The 21692-nt window shown below is 59.3% G+C and overlaps 1 protein-coding gene across 1 annotated transcript; it reads left to right on the top strand.

The window, feature by feature from the left end:
• Positions 1 to 1868: 1868 nt before the first annotated feature.
• On the top strand, positions 1869 to 20017 carry Cyb5r3 (cytochrome b5 reductase 3). Its single transcript, XM_069999703.1, has 9 exons — positions 1869 to 2019; positions 8560 to 8691; positions 12089 to 12161; positions 12403 to 12509; positions 14522 to 14651; positions 14993 to 15076; positions 15191 to 15276; positions 16381 to 16480; positions 19250 to 20017. The coding sequence occupies exons 1-9, from the start codon at positions 1999 to 2001 to the stop codon at positions 19420 to 19422; spliced, it is 906 nt and encodes a 301-aa protein (XP_069855804.1). The 5' UTR covers positions 1869 to 1998; the 3' UTR covers positions 19423 to 20017.
• Positions 20018 to 21692: the final 1675 nt, after the last annotated feature.

Here is a 21692-nt window from a genome sequence, read left to right as displayed (position 1 = left end):
CAGCAGGTTGAAATTTGAGGATCCCTGTTCAAAGCCAACCCAGGCAGATAAATTTGAGATACTTTTAGCTCCTATTTCTACTTCTGGCAAATAGCCAGAAGTGGAAATGTGGTACAGGTGGCAGAGCTCCAGTTTTGGATGAGAAAGCTAAGCAAGAATGTGAGACTGAGTTCAAGCCCCAGACTGAAATACACACTGCCAATAAAATAGAAGAAGTAGAGAGGAAGAGAGTGTTATACATTAGTTAAAATTTGGCCTAAAATTGTTTTTTTTAGTATTTTTTGTTTTTGTTTTTTGCCAGTCCTGGGACTTGAACTCAGGGCCTGGGCACTGTCCCTGGGCTTCTTTTGCTCAAGGCTAGCACTCTACCACTAGAGCCGCAGCACCTCTTCTGGCCTTTGTTTATGTGGTACTGAGGAATTGAACCCTGGACTTCATGCCTGCTAGACAAGCACTCTACCCTAACTAAGCCACATTCCCAGCCCTTGGTCTAAAATGGTAGTAAAGTAGTACAATATATAGTAAAGTGTAGCCCTCGTATGGCTGTATGTGTACTTGCATACACACACATACACAAATGTATATACACACACAAATAAAATAAATATAGGCATTAAAAGTGAAATAATATTGAGGTGATCTAGCTTAGTACTGGTGGCTCACACCTGTAATCCTAGCTACTCAGGAGGCTGAGATCTGAGGATCACGGTTCAAAGCCACTAGGCAGGAAAATCCCTGAGACTCTTATCTCCAATGCACCTCAGAAAACCGGAAGTGGTGCTGTGGCTCAAGTGGTAGAGTGATCGCCTTGAGCTGAAGAGCACAGGGACAGCGCCCAGGCCCAGAGTTCAGGCCCCATGACCAACTAAATAAATAAACAAACAAATAAAATTGAACTGATCTAAGATCAGATGCCTCCTAGACCGAGGCCTTCCTATCTTTTCTGGCCTAACCTGTGTAGGCTTCCCAGGCTCCCTGACAACCTAGGCCCCACCCTGACTCCCTCTGACTTCACACCACTATGCCCAGAACTTGAGGCCCTGTGTCTGTCCCTTTGGTCCCCACCTCCAAGGCCTATAGGTTTCCAACTTCCCGGTGTCACACTGCAGAAACCCAGCGCTCACCCTGCCGCCTGCCTCTCTGAACACCAGGAGCTGTCACCTGGGCCAAGCCCTTCGGGAGGAGGTGAATGTGGCGGACACTCGTGGTGGTTACTGAGCACCGGCTATGTCTGGGCTCTGTGCTGGCTGCGGGAATGTTGAGGACCTCAAAGCAGACAGGCTGCTGCCCTCGGGGAGCCCGCAGCCCGCGGGGGTCCCCCGGGGGTGGGGTGGGCAGAGTGCTTGCGGGTCATGGGTGACCTCCCGCGGGAGCAGGGTCGGGGCGGCCTGTGGACCTGACCGACACCTGAGTTAACCAATGCACCGTGCACAGCCGCTGGCCCGCATACAACACCGGCGCGTTCAAAGGCCCGGCGGCCGGGCCGGGCGCAGCACCCGCAGAGGCCCAGCTCTGCAGTCAACAGGCCCGGGAGGGGCGCGAACAGAGGTCAGGCCCTGAGGTTCAAAGGTCGGGCCGCTAGGCTTTCATTTCGGGGCTCATCCAGAGGGACGCCATCTTGATCCTTTCCAGGGAGCACACGCGGCCCAGAGCAGGCCAGTGTCCTGCCCGAGGCCACACTGCAGCCTGAGACCAGCGGGTGCGAGACCGGCCGGATCCTGGTGCCCGGCGGCGGCGCGAGCACCTCCGCCGCCCTGGCCCGGGCGGAAGTAGGCGGGGCGTCTCCGGGCCCGCCCCCATCCCGCACGCTACTGGCTGGTCGCGGTCTGGCTCCGCCCCCCGAGGCGACGCGAGGGGCGTGTCCGGGGCGGCCGTGGGGCGGCGGCTGACGGACTCGGTGGTGAAGGAGCGAACCCGGGCTGCGCCACCACCATCACCGCCTGCACCATCGCCGCCTGCACCATCGCCGCCTGCACCATCGCCGCCTCCGCCGTCACCATGGGGGCCCAGCTGAGCACGGTAAGCGGGAGCGGCGCGGAGGCGGGCGGCGCAGAGACCCGGAGACACTGGGCGCCGGCGCCGGGGGCCGGGTGGCCGCGAGGGGGCGGGTCCTGCGCGGGCCCGGGGAGCTCGGGGCGCCCCCCCCACTCCCGGGACCCCGCACCTCCTCGCCCGCATCGCACGCTGCGGGCCCGGCGTCTGCGGGGCGTCTCCTCCCCGCGCCCGCCCCGCCCCGGCCCTGCCCGGCGCGGGCGGCGCCCCGCGGGCGGTGACTCACGGGGCCCCCGGCGGGGCCGGGCCGGGGCGGGGCTCGGGGCCGCACGGTGGGTGTGCGCGGGCGCACGGCCGAGGGGGAGCCACAGGTGTGCCCGGGCGTGCAAGCGCGACGGGAGAGTGAGGAAGTGCGTGTGGCCAAGCGCGTGCCTGCGTGGCCCGCATGCGAGCAGAAACCCGCGTGCACGCAGACACGCGCGACTGTGTGTGCATGGTGTGAGGACCTGTGCGGAAGCGTGCGGGTGTGACTGCGAGCGTCCGCGACCATGAGTGTGTGGCCGGGCATGGAGGCTGTGACCTGAGGATCATGGTTCAAAGCCAGCCTGAGCAGGAAAGTCGGTGAGACTCTTATCTCCAGTGAACCATCAGAAAGCTGGAAGTGGGCTGGGAAGGTGGCTCAGTGGTAGAGTGCTGGCCTGGCACGCGTGAAGCCCTGGGTTCGATTCCTCAGTACCACATACACAGAGAAAGCCAGAAGTGGCGCTGTGGCTCCAGTGGTAGAGCGCTAGCCTTGAACAAAAGAAGCTCAGGACAGTGCCCAGGCCCTGAGTTCAAGCCTCAGGACTAGCAAAAAAAAGTTAAAAATGGAAGTGTGGCTCAAGCGGTAGAGCACCAGCATTGAGTTTAAGCCCCTGTACTGGCACGCACACACACAGTGAGGGTTGAGGACATAGAAGTGGGAAGGTGTGTGATGTGGGGGTGGTGTTGCCCGACCAGGGGATTGGCCACATCTTGTCACAAGGAGAATGCTGGTGGCAGGACGTGCTTAGCCCTGCTGTCACTGCCCTGCCAGGAGGCGCTCTGGCTACCCTGCAACTCACCCAAGCTGCGTGAGCTGGGCCGCCAGCCCCCTGGAACTCCCCTGACGTTGTCTCCAGCCTGCAGCACTGAGGAAGCCAGGCCCTGACTTTCTGGCTCTGTGCGGGGGCCCACCCCTCCCCTGGCTACCTTCTGTCCCAATTTCTCTAACGCAGCTGGGTCGGGGTGACACACACCCTGGCTCCTGGGTGTTCTGCTTGCTGGAGTGGGAAGGCTGCCTGGGAAGGATTAGGCTTGGGAGGCCCTGCTCCTCCCTCCCTCCCTCTCTCCAGGGCCTCTCCTTCTACTGCCTCTAGAGGTTTCTTGACAGGCCTGGCTAAGAATGTGGCTAGCCCAGATGCCCCGTCCCCTTCCCTTGGGGCCATTCAGTCCCAGGGACCTAGCCCAGGGCACACCTGAGGCATCACCCAACTCCAGAGTTAACAACTTGGCTGCCAGAGACAGCCCTGTAAACTTTCCTAATATAAATGCTGTCAGTTTGAGGCCCCTCCCAACCCTGCTTTTTGGGGTGACTCACCTGGCTGGAGCTGGTCGCTGTGTCAGTGCCTCCGGCACTTGGCTGTTCCGTGAATGTTGACCAGTCCTTGGTCTAGGGTCAGGAGACCACCAACCCTGGCTTCCCTCTGCCCATCGGGAGCCTAGGATTGCCCCTGCCTGTGGCCCTGCTTGGCCCCAAGTGCCCACAGCCCACTCAAGCAGAGCGGGATCTGGCGGCTCCGTGTGCCCTGTGGGTCTGGCCGGTCCATGTGCCCTGTGGGTCTGGCGGCCCCTGTGCCCTGTGGGTGGCCCCTGGGCTTCTCCACCAGACATCTTATCTAGGCGCTGCAGGCCTCGGGGAGGTCCCCAGCACTTGGTACTCGACTCTGTCAGCCATCTGGGGAGAACACTGGGGGCTTGGCCTGCCGTCCTGCATCATCAGCCGAGAGTGCCAGGCCCTGACAGAACCACACACAGGTAGAGTGTAACAGGCGTTTCCACCAGCTCCATGCCTGGTTGGTGGCAGACTCCCTGGACCCAGGGAAATAGCTGTGTCTCCTTGGGCCCTGAGGAAGGCTGCTCAGCCATCCACCTGTGTCTAGTCCTGGGTTTCCTTCCCCCTAGCTCCTAGCCTAGCCTGGAAGCCTGCTTACCGCAGGACTTCCTTCATCCCCTCCCACTTCCTCCACTTGGGACTGGGAACGCAGGAAGGTGGGCGCGCAGATCTTGGCCGGACAGCAGGCAGTGGGAAGGTAAGTGAGGCACTGCCCGGGCTTTGCAGGCCCCCGGGTCAGGGAGCTGGCACTGGAGAGGAATGCCAAGGCTGGGCAGGGTGCCCTGTGGGTGGGGAACGGGCTCTGTGGCCCTGGCCTCTGAGTGAGCTGGGGACTCCCTGCAATGCCCGGGGACCCTGGCACCCATCTCCTTCAGCCCCGTGTTGGCAGAAGGAGGAAGGCAGGGTGGCTGCCTGGCTGGGCAGAGCAGGGCCTGCAGGGCGACAGTTGGGGCAGCTGGGAGCAGCTGCCTCAGCGCCCCCTGGTGGCTGGGGTGATCGCCCAGCTGAGGAGGAGCTGGGCACGGCCTTGGCCTCTGCACCTGCCTTCTGTTTACTTGCCCACAGCTGGCGGGGCAGGGTTGGTGCTGGGGATGGGGATGGGGCCTGAGCCCGTGCTTCCCACATACCCCACTCCTGCATGTCTGGTCTGGCTTGGATTTTTGGAGACCAAGCCATCATCCTTCCTTGCTCCTGGTCATGCTGGGTCCCGCCCTCCACCAGCTGTGCTCTCCACACCCCCCACCCCTGCTTTCCCATGTTGGGCTGCTTACCCCATGCGGCCCCCTGCATCAAGCACATTGAAGTGCCCATTGGGGTGTGTAGACTGGGTGACACAGCAAAGTCTGGCCACAGCGGCCTCACCAGATAGGAATTTTTGTTTGTTTGTTTTTTGGTCGGTGTGGGGCTTGAACTCTGGGCTTGGGTGCTGTCCCTGCACTCTTCAGCTTGAGCCACAGCGCCATTTCCAGTTTTCTAGTGGTTTATTGGAGATAAGAGTCTCACAGAGGTTCCTGTCTGGGCTGGCTTTGAACCCCATCCTCAGATCTCAGCCTCCTGAGTAGCTAGGATTATAGGTGTGAGCCACTGGCGCCCGGCTCAGATAGGAGTTTTTATACAGAGAAAGTCCACCTCCTCCGTTTCAGTGGTCAGGTTCACACCTGTCTCCAGAGCCTTGGTTTCTCCATCTGAGATGTAACAACAGTAGCATCTCTCGATCTCAGCCTGAGGGCTAAGGGAGGCATCGGGCAGAGTGCCTGCTTTTGCTCTGTGCCAAGAATGCCTGTGTCCCCAGCCTGTGTCCCCAGCAGATGCCTGTGTCCCTACAAATGCCTGTGTCCTCAGTGGTTGCCTATGTTCCCATTAATGCCTGTGTTCCCACGAAAGCCTGTGTCCCCAGAGGATGCCTGTGTCCCCAGCCTGTGTCCTCAGTGGACGCCTGTGTCCCCAGCCTGTGTCCCTGGGTCCCAGCAGGCCAAGGAAGCAGGGGGCCAGGCGGCCTCTGAGAACCATCCAGGGCCCAGGGTGTGTCAGACAAACAGGATGGGCAGAGCCCCACCCTCACTCGGGAGCCATGTGGGCTCTTGCCTTCGTTCTGGAAACTTCCAGACAAAATAATCAACAGAGGGACAAGGGGTAGGGACTGTTATCCCTAACTCATTCCACAAATATCTGCCAGTGCTTCCTACGCGGAACTCACCGCTGAGCTGCTGCTGGTGACAAGATTCGTGTGCGGGACCCCACCACCCGCAGAGCCCCTGACACCCGTGGCTCTGTCTGGCCTGCACTTACCACAGGCTGGCGTTTGTAGGCTTGGGGCTGATAGAAAAGTGGGGTGTAAAGTCCTAGCCCTCCCTGAGCCTCATTTGCCCTCTCATTTGTGCACTGAGGCTGTAGGTGATGTCTGTGTCCCCACTTGGGTCCGGCCGGGCTGGGGTGGGGGCTATGCTGTGGAACTGGCCTGCCCTTGCCCAGCTGTGCTGGGACTTCCTTCACCCTTGTCCCCAAGCTGTGGCGCCTGGGGTGTGACCTCCTCTGCAGAGAGCCTTCTGTGGGGTAACCCCCCCAGGGGCTCAGTGAGGGGCTGGCTGCACAAAGTCCCATAGCCCAGCTAATTATGGGGGAGGGGCTCTGTGGGCAAGCGGGCCCCCAAGCTGGGCTTTGAAGGTAGAGTAGGGGTCTGTGCACTCGGGGGAGGGGTGGAGGCCCAATGCCAAGCAGGATTGACCTGGGGGAGCTTGAAGGCTCTGGGTGGAGCTGCAGAACCAGGGCTGGAGGGTGGCTGGAGGCCTTGTGGGCGGGGAGGGGGGAGGGGTGGGGCTACCTGTCTATTGGCAGAGGCCAGGCTCAGGCCTCGCTGCAGGGGGCAGGATATCGGGTTTGGGACTGGGGCGCCTGGGGCGCCGGGCACTTGTGTCTGCAGCGGGCATAGGAAGAGCGGGACTGGATTGGACCGGAGCCACATCCTGGTCCCACTCCAGCACATTCAATCTCTGAGGCCGCAGGGTAACCCAGAGTGAGGGCAGGTGACTTCCCTCTGCCCCAGTTTCCCTTCTGTAACTCCGTGAGCCCCACACCCTGGGGCTGACTTGGTAGACGGGTGTCTTTGTAGATGGGTGCGGGCTGGGGCCATGGTCTTTGTCCACTCCTGCCCTTCCTCCCTAGCCCGAGGCGGCCAGTCCAGAAGTCCAACCCTGAGGTCCCGATTGCCCAGACCACGTGATGAGCTGTGGTCACCCAGCACCAAGTGGGCGGGGTGTGTGTGGGGGAGTGCCCCCGGTCCTCCGCCACGTCAGACCCTCGGGCCACATACCAGAGGCCCCATGGGGTGTGGCCTGGTTCACACCCTGCTTAGACTGCCAGAGAGGCATTTGTTCTGAACCTAACAAAGGCCCTGGGACTTGGCCCCGGAGTTGGAGCCACTGGGTCGGTTTGGGGGCGGGGCCGGGGCCGGGCCTGGCCAGGCTCCGAGCATCTCTGGGGAGACACTGCGCACCTGCGCCTCTCAGGTTGCAGATGCCTCCCTGACCCGGGCCCCTTCTCATCTCCTCAGACTGAACTGTGGGGGCTGGGGTGGGGCTGGGGCCCCAACTGAGGCTGGGCCTGGAGAATCTATCACACAGCAGAGCCCACCATGGAGCAGACTCCCGTGCAAAGAACTTGAGCTTCCTCTCAGGGGAGGAGAAAAGAGCTGGAGAGCTGGATAAGAACACATGGGGTCAAAGTCAGAGAGAGGTAGCGGGTGCGTGGGAACTACATTAGCTTAGCTTCGTGGTCACTTCTCTCTTGCTTGTTTTTTTGTTTTTGTTTTTGCTTTTGTCGGTGTGGGGCTTGAACTCTGGGCCTGGGCGCTGTCCCTCAGCTCTTCAGCTCAAGGCAAGCACTTTACCACTTGAGCCACAGCACCACTTCCAGTTTTCTGGTGGTTCATTGGAGATAAGAGTCTCACAGACTTTCCTGCCCAGGATGGCTTTGAACCATGATTCTCAGATCTCAGCCTCCTGAGTAGCTAGGATTGCAGGCGTGAGCCACCAGTGCCCAAGTCGCTTGTTATTTTGAAATTTCAGTTACTGTAAAGATGCGGAATGTCAACAGTTTCCTCATGTCTCTCTGCGCGTGTGTGTGTGTGGGGGGGGGGGGACACTTCACTTTGCCCTGAACGCCCCAGTGTTTACCTCCTCAGGGAGAGACCCCTTTTTGCACACCCCTGAGTGAATGATGGGTCAGGAAAGCATCATGGACATAACATTGAGGTCTTGTTCACACGCCCAGTGTCACCCACACATTTACAACTGTTTGGGTCTGGTCTGCTATCTGTGGAAGCACAGGTGGAGACCTTCAGTCATTCTGTCCCTGGCCTTGAGGCTTATGCCATAAACCACTACAAACTGGGCAGTTTGAGACAGCAGAAGGGAACTTTCTCCCAGGTGCCATGCCAGACATCCAAGGTCAAGGCAACAGCCGGGGAGCCTCCACTCCTGTGTGCTGTGTGACCTTGGCTGGTCACTTAGCCACGCTGAGAAAGCCGGGAGACAGTGTTAGTGGCTGGAATGTGATGCTTGGTGGGTTCTGAGTTGGAGTTATCACCTGTTCGTTTATCTAAATAAAGCAAGAACTGACTAAAGGAAAGCAGAAAAAAAAGGGAGCAGAGTCACAGTGTCAAGATTAATTTACTCTGAGCTTCCTGTCAGCCGAAGAGAAAAGAGATATGTGTTCAGATACATAACTTTTAAAAGTCCTTGATTTGAGATAAACAGAGCTTTTTCAGGAACATTTTTCTCACGGTATCCAACACAGTGGCGGGTGAGTGGGGTCACAGCCTGATCTCGGTAGCTTCTCAAAGCCAGTGAACGGGGATGGGGAGCGGGTGTCCGGATGGGTGAATTGGTGGGAGGCCGGCTCCTCCCCCCTCACCTGGAGGCCCCCTGTCGTTTCAGTTGGGGACCGTGGTGCTCTCGCCCGTCTGGTTCCTCTACAGCTTGTTCATGAAGCTGTTCCAGCGCTCCTCGCCCGCCATCACCCTGGAGAGCCCCGACATCAAGTACCCGCTGCGGCTCATTGACAAGGAGGTGAGGACTGGCACCGCGGTGCCCGGGGCCAGCGCCTCCTCCCGCACCCGCGCTGTTCCCCGTGTTAGCTGACACCACTAGGGGTGACAGGCTCAGACGCAGTCTCTGATGCGCTCGCGTCCCACTGGAAGCCCACATGAGTGGGGGCCCCTCAGGACTTTGGGGCCCTCTCCCCATTTAGCAGGAAAGGCTGCTGAGTGATCCTGACTCACAGCCTGGTACGTGTTAGGCCTGGACCTGTGTCAGCCTCTGTGGCCTTGGGTGCCCCCCTCACCCCTAGGTGGCGCTCTTCCGGCCCAGCCCTGTGATGGCGTCTCAGACCACCTCCTCTCCTGCCGCTGCCCCCGCCAGGCTGCTTCCTTCCCTAACTCCCCTCCAAGGCTGCCTCCCCCCAGACTCTATTTCTGGCCACCCCAGTTGCCTGCAGGGGGTGTGGCAGGAAAAACTGAGTCACAGCAAAGAAAGCCATCGGCTCTCAGCCAGCCAGGCCTCTACCCTGCCCTGTGCCCAGCAAGTCCCACCCACATCCCTGCAAGGCATGCGCAGGCCTCCCGGGAGGGCCGGCAGGAATCCCAGGGACTCCTAGAAATAGGGAAACGTTCCAAACAAAGGGAGTCTCCCCCCTGGAGACCATGCCTGCCCTAACCTTACTGTCCACCCTGTGGCATAGCGTGTTTAAGCCTGGTTTGTTTTTCTGTGTAGGTTCTGGGGCTTGAACTCAGGGCCCCATGCTCTCCTTTAAGGCTAGGACTCCACAGCTCCACTTCCCACGTGTGTGTGTGTGTGTGTGTGTGTGTGTGTGTGTGTGTGTGTGTGTGTGTGTGTGTGTGTGTGTGTGTGTGTGTGTGTGTGTGTGTGTGTGTGTGTGTTTGTGTGCGCGCACGCATGCGCTAGTCCTGGGACTTGAACTCAGGGCTTGAGGGCTATCTATCCCTGAGCTTTTTTCTCTTAAGGCTAGTGCTCCAGTGCTTTGAGCAACAGCTCCATTTCTGGCTTTTTGGTGGTTCACTGGAAATGAGAGTCTCATGGATTTTCCATCCTTGTCTGACTTTGAACTGCGATTCTTAGATCTTAGCTCCTGAGTAGCTAGGATTACAGGCGTGAACCCCCAAAGCTCCTGGCCCACTTCCACCTTTTTTTTTTTCCATGCTGGTGTTGGGGCTTGAACTCAGGGCCTGAGCACTGTCCCTGAGCTTTTTGGCTCAAAGCTAGTGCTCCACCCCTTGAGCTACAGCTCCACTTTTGGCATTTTCAGTGGAGATAATCTCACAGACTTTACTGCCCAGGCTGACTTCAAACATCAATCCTCAGATCTCAGGATTACAGGTCTCTAGGATTACAGGTAGGAGCCACAGCGCCCCGCAGCCTGGTTTTTTGTTTTGTTTTTGTTTTTTTTGAGTCTGCGCTTTTATTAGCCTCAAATAGCTATATAAGGGGTTTCATATAGTTGTAGCCATACATACATACAGTGTACCTTCATCTCCTTCATCTTCTCTCTCTTCTGCCCTGCTTTGTAACTTTTTTTCAATGTTCTTTCCTTTGTTACTAGTTTTTAATTGTAGAACTAAGGTGTGATTGTGGTGCTCACTATAAATATTCACTTGTGAGAGCTGGAAATGTGGCTTGGTGGTAGAGTGCTTGCCTAGCATGTATGAAGCCCTGCGTTCCATTCTGCAGTACCACATAAACTGAAGAAGCCAGAAGTGGAGCTGTGGCTCCAGTGGTAGAGTGCTAGCCTTGAACAAAAGAAGCTTAGAAGCTGGGCGCCGGTGGCTCACGCCTGTAATCCTAGCTACTCAGGAGGCTGAGAGCTGAGGATCTTGGTTCAAAGCCAGCCCGAGTAGGAAAGTCTGTGAGACTCTTATCTCCAATAAACCACCAGAAAACCGAAGTGTTGCTGTGGCTCAAGCGGCAGAGCGCTCACTTTGAGCTGAAGAGCGTAGGGACAGTGCCCAAGCCCAGAGTTCAAGCCCCGGGGCTGGGAAGGTGGCTCAGGTAGAGTGCTTGCCTTGCATGCATGAGGCCCTGGGTTCAATTCCTCAGCACCACATAAACAGAAAAAGGTGGAAGTGGCACTGTGGCTTAAGTGGTAGAGCGCTAGCCTTGAGCTGAAGAGCTGAGGGACAGCGTTCAGGCCCAGAGTTCAAGTCCCACAACCAACAAAAAAAAACAAAAAACAAAACAGAGTTCAAGCCCCATGACCGACCAAAAAAAAAAAAAAAAAAAAAAGAAGAAGCTTAGAGACAGTGCCCTGGCCCTAAGTTCAAGCCCCAGGTCTGGCCAAAAAAAAATTCATTTGTGTAATGTGAGTGGCCCCTCCCCCATCCCACCACTGCCGCGCTCAGAGGCCCTCGGAGGGAGCCCAGCCGCGCCAGGTCTGCTTCCGTGTCGCACATGAGCACAGGGGCAGGGGTGTGCGCACCTGAAGCCCGCCACTGTCCCCACAGAGGCCTGGTGCTGGCTGGTCCGGGCCAGCAGCCGGACTCCCCGGGGCGCCGGCCAGGGCCTCCTGGCTTGCAGCACCGTCCCTCCTTTCTGTTCTTCTGAAAATGTCTGATAGTGAGTATCCGACCTTGATCCACAGGACCCATCAATAGTCCTGGACTCTGCTCCTGGGGCCTTGATGCTTTGTCTGCCGCTAGCACAAAGGTTCTGGGGAGGCAGCCAGAGGCCTGGGTCATGGGGGAAAATGGCCACTGCGAGTCAGGGCCTCCCTGGCACTACCTCCGCTCCATCACAGCCTCCCCAGAACTTCCAGTCACCCCTGCATGGCAGCCGCTGTGTGCCGCAGAGGGGACTCTCCAGCTCGTGCTGTTCTGCCCGTCTGTGGGTCTTGGCTTATGTGTGAGCAAGGTCTACAGCCGCCTGCCTGTCTCCTGGCCAGGCTGGTACCAGCAGTCAGGGCGCTGGTGCTGGTCCTGGCTCTGATCGCTCACTGTACAGGGCCTGTCTGCATGGCTCCAGGGTCTACCTGCTGACCACATCTTGTGCCAGCCTGGGCAGGAAGGAGGCCTGGCCGTGGGCACTGGCCTCTGGCCAGAGGTGGGCTTTCCAAGGTGGCAGTGAGCCCACAGCCCACTTGACAAGGAATTCCAAGTACAGAGGCTTCCAGAACTTTCTCTCCTGGCCAGGGCCTAGTCAGGTGTGGCCTTGTCTCAGCTCTGTCCCATTGAACGCCTGTCCATGCTGAGGGCCGAGCTGCCCCCTCCCCGCCTTTCTAGGACGTCTGGACTCTTCTTGTCGTGGGACTGTGGATGGGGTCGCTGTTCCTCAGATACGTGGGGGCATGTGCCCCTGCGTGCCTACAGTCTTATTTCCCATGGAACATGGTGGGGGGGGCGTGGGGGGGTGGCCCCCACCCCGTGAGCCCTCAACAGCTCTGGCCTCCTCCCTGCAGATCCTCAGCCACGACACTCGGCGCTTCCGCTTCGCGCTGCCCTCCCCCCAGCACATCCTGGGCCTCCCCATCGGTGAGTCCTGTTCTCCTCCCCCTTCCGCCCCCCCCCCCCCGCCAGCCAGGCCAGAGAGGTGGGCAGAGTGGGTGAGGATGAGGCCTTGAACGGTGGCCTCCGCTAGGAGGGGAAGGCCCGAGGTCCCTGCTGGTGGCACCTGCACGTCCGAGGTCAAGAGCTGGGACGTGTGGGGATCCCCGCCCCCCCGTGGGAGGTGGTTGGGGAGCAGACCCTGCAGTGACCCTGCTGCACCCCACAGGCCAGCACATCTATCTCTCTACTCGCATTGATGGGAACCTGGTCATCCGGCCCTACACCCCGGTCTCCAGTGATGATGACAAGGGCTTCGTGGACCTGGTGGTCAAGGTGAGGGTTAGAGCGTATTCGGCTTTGCCACGCAGACATCCAGGTACAACGAACAAAGAAAAGGTTGATTGCTGGTGAGGGAGCCGGCAAGACCCTTTCCCACAAGAGAGGAGTGAGAAGCAGCCCCGGCTATTGTCTGAGGTGACCTGTATACCCTACTGAAGCTAGGAGGGGCTAGGAGTGGAGACCCCGGTGTGGAGGTGAGGGCCAGGGGCTTCATCATGGCAGACTAGGATTGATGGCTGCTGCCCGAGTAGTAGATAAGGGTCCTGCAGCTGCCCAGAGCTGAAGGTCACTCTAAGGGGCTCTTGCTGCCTTCTAGGGTGGCAGCTGCCCAGAGGAGTGCCATCCCAAGGCAGAGGGGGCTGGAGGCTGATGATTTGCTGCCTTTACTACATGGACCTAGTGTTGCCTAGGAAGGGAGCGTGCCAAGCCGTGGAGCGGGGAAGGAGCGTGCTCAGCATGGGAAGGGAGCTCACTGGGCTAACAGTGAGTCCCCAGGGCTGGGGCGGGGAGGCGGGTGGGGGTGGGGTATATGAGGCATGCCCAGGAAGCAAGGTGAGGCCAGAGCGGCATCAGCAGGTGAAGGGAAGAGGCGTGAAGGCCCAGAGGGCACCTAGAGGGGTGGACAGGAGGAAGGAGCGGTCAGCAAGGCCATCTGGGCCTTGGCAGCCACGGCCTGGCCTGGCACCTTGTCCAGAAGCAAAGAGATGGTGAGGGACAGAGCATCTGTGGGTTCAAAGCCACCAGCCACCCAGAGGGAACGGGGGGGGGGGCAGAGGGGGGAACGCACGACCATACCCCTGCCTGTGCTGTGGCCAGGGACCCCCTACCCAAGGGTCGGCACTGCCCCTCCCGGCCAGCCTCTGTCCCCGTGCCCCCTCCGGAGAAGCCAGCCCAGCCCTGGGCAGGGCGCAGCTGCCCTGTCTCCCCATCTCTGCGGGTGGTGGGGTCAGAGCCCCACTCCCTTCCCAGGGCAGCACCCCCAGGGACGGGAAGGGAGCTGTTCCAAGAAGGGAGATTTTATTTTTTTATTATTTTTTTTTTGTCGGTCATGGGGCCTGAACTCTGGGCCTGGGCGCTGTCCCTCAGCTCTTCAGCTCAAGGCTAGCACTCTACCACTTGAACTACAGCGCCACTTCTACTTTTTCTGCTCATGTGATGCTGAGGAATCGAACCCAGGGCTATATGCATGCAAGGCAAGCACTCTACCACTGAGCCACCTTCCCAGCCCCGAGATTTTTTTTGTCGGTCTTGGGGTTTGAACCCTGAGCCTGGGCACTGTCGCTCAGCTCTTCAGCTCAAGGCAGGTGCTCTACCGCTTGAACCACAGCACCACTTCCAGTTTTCTGGTGGTTAGTTGGAGATAAGAGTCTCACAGACGGGGCTGGGAAGGTGGCTCAGTGGTAGAGCGCTTGCCTTGCATGCATGAGGCCCTGGGTTTGATTCCTCAGCACCACATAAGCAAAAAGAAAAAAGCCGGAAGTGGTGCTGTGGCTCAAGTGGTAGGGCGCTAGCCTTGAGCTGAAGAGCTGAGGGACAGTGCCCAGGCCCAGAGTTCAGGCCCCACGACCGGACCCAAAAAAAAAAGAGTCTCACAGACTTTCCTGCCAGGGCTGGCTTTGAACCATGATCCTCAGATCTCAGCCTCATGAGTAGCTAGGATTACAGGCGTGAGCCACCGGTGCCTGGCTAGAGGGGGATTTGACAGCCACACAAAATGCAAAGCCCTGAGCACCCCGGGGGATGGCTGGGCCCCGCCGGGGCCTCTGCTGCTAGTGCAGAGAGGCTCCCTGAGCTGAGTCTGGGGCGTCTGCCCACCGAGCCCTCTGGCTGGCTTCCTGTTGCTCCAGCCAGGGTTCTGTTTGAGAGGCGTCGTGAGTGCCAAGTTGTGGGGCGCAGGGCGTGGACTGTGGGGTGCCATGGACAAGGCCACACGCGGCCTGCCACTGTGGTCAGGGCTTGCCTCAGACCCGCGCCGGGATGAGGCCGGAACGTGTGTCTCCTCGCAGGTTTATTTCAAGGACACGCACCCCAAGTTCCCGGCCGGAGGGAAGATGTCACAGTACCTAGAGAACATGAAGCTGGGCGACACCATTGAGTTCCGGGGCCCCAACGGGCTGCTGGTCTACCAGGGCAAAGGTGACCCGGGGGGGGGTCCCCAAGACTGGAGAGCTGGCACCCCAGGTGTCCACCCGCCCGAACCTGCTCTGTCCTCTCAAGCCTCGGTCTCCCCTTCTGCCCTCTGGGGCTCACCCACCCCAGGGTTGCTGACCAGCCATTCTTGGGAGCCCCTCACGCACCCCACAGAGCCCTCACCCAGCAGCTCAGTGCCTGGTACAGGCAGGCCTGAGAGGAGCCGTCGCTCACTACCCCCTCTCCCCAGTGGCTCCTTGTGGGGTCCCAGGTCCCCCACCTTCCTGGGACCTCCAGGCCCCAGCAAAGCGTGTCTGGGTGCCGTCTCACCCCTCTTCATCCTTCAGGGAAGTTTGCCATCCGTCCAGACAAGAAGTCCAACCCCGTCATCACGACGGTGAAGTCTGTGGGCATGATCGCAGGGGGCACAGGTAAGGCCGCCGAGCCCGTGAGGTCTGGTCAGGGCCCAGGGCCCTGTATCCTAGCACCGGCCCGTGAGGGGGCTGGTCGCAAGTGCTCACGGGATGTCCGGGCCCCTGTTGCAGGCATCACGCCAATGCTGCAGGTGATCCGTGCCATCATGAAGGACCCGGATGACCACACCGTGTGCCACCTGCTCTTTGCCAACCAGGTGCGTGGACAGGGCCTTCACAGCTCAGTGGAGATGCCAGGTCGCAGGAATGAGGCGTGGCTGGTGTGCTGAGCTTTCTCTGCATCCAAGCCCAGGACTCTCTGCCAGCCTGCTGCGTGAAACGCGGAGCTGTCCCCCGCGGGTGGCACCCCTCCTCTGAACAAGCCGGTGGCCGGGTGTCACAAGGGCTTTTTTGGGTTCAGGATTTTGTGACTGAATATGTGAGTTTGATAGTGAGGTCTCATTGGGGAAGCTGCTGCCTTCCCCCCCCCCCCCCTCCACCACGTTGCCAAATAGGGCCCAGGCCCTGGTCAGACATGGTTCAGCCATCTGTCAGGTGCTCAGCCCCCGGGGAGGTCCCTGGTCCCCAGTACAGAGGCAGGCTCCCTTCCTCCACTAGGAGGAACGAACGGCCTGGGGGAGAGGGGAGAAGCTGGCTGGAGGGGGGCGGGGGAGTGGACAGTTAGTCCTGGAGGCTGAGTTCGAGTCCAGAGACCTCAGTCGCCCTCACCTGGTCAGGATGCCTCCACACCCTGGATCTCTAAGTACTCCCGCTGCCCCTTATGATAACCTTTGTGTCAGTACTGGCTCGAGCTCAGGGATCGGCCACCGTCACTTGGCTTTGTGCACAAGGCTGGCGCTCTCCCACTTGAGCCACATGTCCACTTCTTTTTGCTAGTTAATGGGAAATAAGAGTCTGATTTACTTTTCTGCCCAGGCTGGCTAGGATTATAGGTATGAGCCACTAGCGAGTGCCCAGCTTAAAATAATGTTTAAATAGATCAAAGCTTTATTAGTACCAGGTGAGCCAGGTATGGTCATGCATACCTGTAATCCCGGCTCTCAGGACGGTGAAGCAAGGAGGATCAGGAGTCCCAGGCCAGCCTGGGCTACAGAGCAGGTATCCAGGAAGGGGTGACCTGGCCTGTGACCCGTGGGCAGTGGAGAGCTGGGGGGAGGGTGGGCTGCACTCCCTGGACTTGGACGCCAGGCCTCCCCCAGCCTTGCTGAGGAACAGGCGAGGCCCTGGCCCATGGCAGTGTGGTGACCACCGCTGGGCTAGAGTCTATTTGCTGATCGCATGGCCTGTCCCCTCCCCTGCAGACCGAGAAGGACATCCTGCTGCGGCCGGAGCTGGAGGAACTGAGGAATGAGCACTCGGCTCGCTTCAAGCTCTGGTACACGGTTGACAAAGCCCCCGAAGGTGAGTGGGGAAGCAGCAGGCTGGTGGGCATGGGGGGATCCCAGAGGGCGGCAGGGCCGCCTGGGGCTTCCGCTGGGCCCCGCCCTCGGAGGTGTGCTGTGCACAGGCGGCTGCTTTGGCTTTCTGCCTTCCCTCTTCTCACCAGCCCTGAGACGGGGCTTGGCGGAAGCTCTGGTTCCCCTCATCCTGCCAGCCCAGGTAGAGGTCAAGACTTACTACTGACCAAAAAAAACCGGGGGGATAGCCCCCCAGGCCCCGAGTCAAGCCCTAATATTGGCACAAAAAGGTGGGGCGGGCGGGGGGGAGGAGTACCTTCATTCTTCTTTGCTGTAAGCAAAGCAGCTGTGCTGGTGCCCTAGGGTGTGGCTCTCGGTGGGGAAATGGTGGGGATTGGGGTAAAAAGCTTGTTTTGGCGGTACTGGGATTTGAACTCAGGGTCTCATGTTAGGCAGGTACTATACCACTTAAACCTTGCTTCCAACCCCTTTTTGCCTTAGTTATTTTTGGGATCAGGTGTCCTACCACTGCCGGGATGATGATCCTCTTGTTTACACTCTTGTATAACTGGAACTCCAGGCATCACAGACACCACTGGGCTGTTTGACTGAGATAGGGATCTTGCAAACTTTCTTGGTCCCCCTGATCACTACCTCAGCAGTAGGAGTAGCCTGAACCACCGCACCCTGGTTTTGCCCATAAGGCCTCACCCTCAGCCCCGGCCTGGGGCAGGAGCTGGTCCCCCAGGCTGAGCTGAGCTCAGGTCACGCAGAGGCCTGTGTCCCAAGGCCTCAGGCTGAGCTGGCCATCGGGCACTGGGCCTGCTAGCAAAGAAAGGAACATTTGCCTTGCACTGTGGCTGGAAAGTGGGGAACAGAAGACAAGGCAGCCCAGCCCTGCTCTTTTTTTGGGGGGGTCCGGTCATTGAGGCCTGGGCACTGTCCCTCAGCTCTTCAGCTCAAGGCTAGAGCTCTACTACTTGAACCACAGTGCCACTTCCGGCCTTTCTTATTATGTGGTGCTAAGGAATCAAACCCAGGGCCTCATGCATGCAAGGCAAGCACTCTACCACTGCGCCACCTTCCCAGTCCCTAGCCCTGCTCTTCTGATGGGGCTTCCTAGCTCAGGCTTAGCCTGAGGGCCCAGTGGGGAGGCCGGTGCTGCCCCTGGTGGCCGTCTGTGGAAGCGCAGTCCTGGGCCGGATTCCCCACACTGGTGGGCACCCAGGACCGGCACAGCCTCTCTGCACTTCCCACCTGGGTGTGTCCCGCTCTCACCCAGCACTCAGACGTGACTGACAGGTCCCCAGAGCCACATCCAGTTCACGCAGGAAGAAAAATGCACTGTCCAGAACACACGTGTGAACAGCTCCACGTCCCACCAGTGCACGTCAGACACGGCACGTGCCGCTCACTCCCACCCAGTCTTTCCACGTCGGTCCAGCAGCCCACATCTGTCATCCTAGCTACTCAGGAGGCTGAGATCTGAGGATCGCAGTTCAAAGCCAGCCCTGGCAAAGTCCCTGTGAGATCTTATCTCCACTTGAACATCAAAAAGGCTGAAAGTGGCACTGTGGCTCAAGTGGTAAAACACTAGCCTTGAATACAAAAGCTCAGGGACAGAGCCCAGGCCGAGTTCAAGCCCCACAACTAGCAAAAAAAAAAAAAAAATCTTGGCTGTCTGTGCCTTGTTCTAGAAGGATTTAAGGTAGCTCAGAGACTCACATGGTGAGTTTGAGGAGGAAGGAAGCTGGGAGTGGAGTTAAAACAAGGACAGGCCTTGGAGTGGCGCGGGCAGTGACAGATACACAGACATGGACAGGCGGCCATGCGCGCGTGCCTTCCGCAGGCCAGGCGTCTTGTTCAGAGGTTCCCAGCAGCCAAGGTGAAAAGGAACTCTGGACAGTCCTCTGCTCATGGTATTTATGACAAAAAGAGGGCCTCAAGGCCAGCTGGCCCCTGGGACCCCCGCAGATGTGGCGTGTGCTATAGTGGGACAGGCGGCTGTGTTAGCCTTTGTGATCCGCACCCTTGCTGGGCCCGCCGTGAGGATTGGAAACGTTCTCTGGACAAGGACAAACCAGAGCTGCTCCTGGGTGTCCAGACTGGGGGAGTCGGGGCAGGAAGCCCCACCAGCCGTAGCCTGTCCTAGGGGGGCACCCCGGGGCTGTTGGGCCCTACAAGCCTGGCCCAGGCCTCCTGAACCCTCTGAAGCCACGCCTGAGCACGTACCTGGGCGGCCGCGAGCCCACCATGCAGAGCCCAGGGTCAGGTGCCCACCGCAGGACCAGGAGTTGGGTGCCCCTCTGAGCGGGGGGGGGTCGATGTTAGAGCAAAACCCTTCCCAGCTCACTTGGGCATCATGAGAGGGCGCCCCCCCCCCCCACGCCCTCCAGTCTTTATTGACTGAGCCGACTACTTTGTGGCAGGCACTCGCTTGGTTCCAGAACACACTGGATAAGCCCCACCCCTGGTAGGCCAACTTCCTGGTGGGAGGTGGGAGGAGTCTGACAATGAGACTCTGCCCTGGGCTGGGGCTTAGCATGCTTGAGGCCCCAGCGCCATCCTAGCACTGAAAAGATAGACATCCTGCCAGGAGACCTGAAGGACCTGTGCTCAGTGCGCGACTAGCGACCACAGGGCCGGTCCTCCTCCTCGGAGGAACAGCACTGGAGTCATCATGGGGGGGCGGGGGAGAGGCGGCCTAAGCGTCTGGGGTGTTGGGGGGCTCTGTGCTACTGTGGCCCCATCTCTGCGCCTGGTCTGCCCACAGCCTGGGACTACAGCCAGGGCTTCGTGAACGAGGAGATGATCCGGAATCACCTTCCGCCCCCTGGCGACGAGCCTCTGATTCTGCTGTGCGGCCCCCCGCCAATGATCCAGCTGGCCTGCCTGCCCAACCTGGAGCGCGCCGGCCACGCCAAGGAGCGCTGCTTTGCCTTCTGATGGCCCCGCCCCACGCCACCCCTGCGCTTGCCCACCCCCACGCCAGGCCGCGAGGGGCACCCGGGAGCGGGGCTGTGTGTCAGGTCCTCCGCCACCAGCCGTCTGCGGGGTAGTTCCTGCCTGGCCCCACCCGTCCTGTGACCCCCCCCCCCCGTCCACCTGTGCACCCCCTCCCGCCATGGCACAGTGATAGAAGGGAATGGGGAGTGGGGTCCCTCCCCACCTGCCCCAGGCCAGGCCGGCCTCCCCTGATCCCTGCCCCACACGACACTACCGGTCCTCTCAGAGGGGTGGCTGCAGGGGAAGAGGCCCGGACCAAAGGCCTGAGGCCCTGTGGACCCCAGCACCCCAAGACTCTTGGGCCGCTCGAGAGTCACAAGCTGGAGACCCAGCACAGGGTCGTGGACTCCAGGTTCCTGGCTCGGCCCAGGGCCAGCTGCCCTGGTGGCAGAAGCAGAGCCTCGGTTCGGTCCCGGCCCGGGAAGGGGTGTGAGCAGACACCCCACGTTGCCTTAGCTGACACTGGCCAGCCTCCCGCCCAGCGGCTTTCCTCTCATTGATGAGCAGGAGTTGAAGTAAAACGTTGCCAACTGTCCACTGCCTGTGCCTCAGCGGGGGAGGGGTGCTTTGCTCCCGTGTATGTGTACTGGCTGGGGCAGAGTCATCAGGATGTGTCCTCAGGCCTGTCAGGCCCCCTGGGACCCTGGGGTGACAGCCTGGAGCCGAGGGGTCCTCTCCCACCTCCTGCTGGCAGACCGAGGCCAGGAGGCCTCTCGGTTGGAGACAGGCCTGTGGCTCCCTTTCTCGTTAGTGTCCAGGTGCTGGGGACCAGCCACGGGGCCCTGCCCGCCCCTGCTCCCTGGCGCTCAGCTTCTACTGGGAAAGAGTCAACATTTTTGTCCATTGTGGGGGCTTGAACTCAGGGCTCGGGCGCTGTCCCTCAGTTCTTTTGCTCAAGACTAGTGTTCTACCACTTTGAACCACAGTGCCACTTCTATAACTGAAGGTAAGAGTCTCACAGACTTTCCTGCCTGGGCTGGCTTCAAGCCAGGATCCTCAGTCCTCAGCCTCCTGAGTTGCTAGCATGACAGGCCACCCATCCAGTGACACAGGTCTTTTTTAAGATAGCCACTTAAGCTGGCACTGGTGGCTCATGCCTGTAATCCTAGCTACTCAGGAAGCTGAGATCTAAGGATCACAGTTCAAAGCCAGCTTGGGCAGGAAAGTCTGAGACTTATCTCCAATAAACCACAGAAAACCAGAAGTGGCTCTGTGGCTCAAGTGGTAGAACTCTCACCTTGAGCTGAAGAAAGAGCTGAGGGACAGTGCCCAGGCCCAGAGTTCAAGCCCCACAAATGACCAAAAAAAAAAAAAAAAGACAGAGTCCCCTAGATCAAACTGGGAAGGGGAAGAGGCCCTGGCCCTCTCCTCTAGTCAGTTTGCTGCCTGTGAAGTGGGCTGGTGAACTCGTATATACCGCTGCACCCTCCCACCAGGGGGACGCTCACTTGGAGCACTGTCTGCAGCCGCCCTTCACGGCAAGTGAGGAAGCCGGTGCGCACGTCCTCACCACCAGCCTACAGTCAGCAGCAGCGCTTCATGCCTGCAATCCGAGCCGTAACCCCATGGATCAAGGTTTAAGACCAGCCTGGGCCTTGGAGTCCCTGCGGGATTCTTCAGTTATCCAGCAGAAAGTTGAGTTAGAACTGGCTCAAATGGAGAGCACCATTGAGCCATTGAAGCGGGACAGGATGGGAGAGGGGGGGAGTCCTTACCTACATTATGATGGCAAGAAGAGAAAGAATTCATGTCAGGCGCTGGTGGCTCACACCTGTAATCCTAGTTACTGAGGAAGCTGAGATCTGAAGATTGAGGTTCAAAGTCAGCTGGGACAGGAAAGTCCATGATAGTCTTACCTCCACCAAGCTACCAAAAAAGCTGAAGGTGGAGCTGTGGCTCAAGTGGTAGAGTACTAGCTAGTTTTTTTTTTTGTCGGTCGTGGGGCCTGAACTCTGGGCCTGGGCACTGCCCCTCAGCTCTTCAGCTCAAGCCTAGCGCTCTACCACTTGAGCCACAGCACCATTTCTGGTTTTCTGGTGGTTCTGGAGATAAGAGTCTCACGAACTTTCCTGCCCAGACTGGCTTTGAACCAAGGTCCTCAGCGCTCAGCCTCCTGAGTAGCTAGGATTACAGGCGTGAGCCACTGGCGCCTGACAGAGAGCCTAGGCCCCAAGTTCAAGCCCCTGGATGCCCCCCCCATCACAATAAAA

The sequence above is a fragment of the Dipodomys merriami genome, unplaced genomic scaffold (genome assembly GCF_024711535.1).
Source record: "Dipodomys merriami isolate MVZ:Mamm:240054 unplaced genomic scaffold, mDipMer1.0.p SCAF_55, whole genome shotgun sequence".
Lineage (NCBI taxonomy): Eukaryota > Metazoa > Chordata > Mammalia > Rodentia > Heteromyidae > Dipodomys > Dipodomys merriami.
This window is presented reverse-complemented; position numbering and strand designations above follow the sequence as displayed.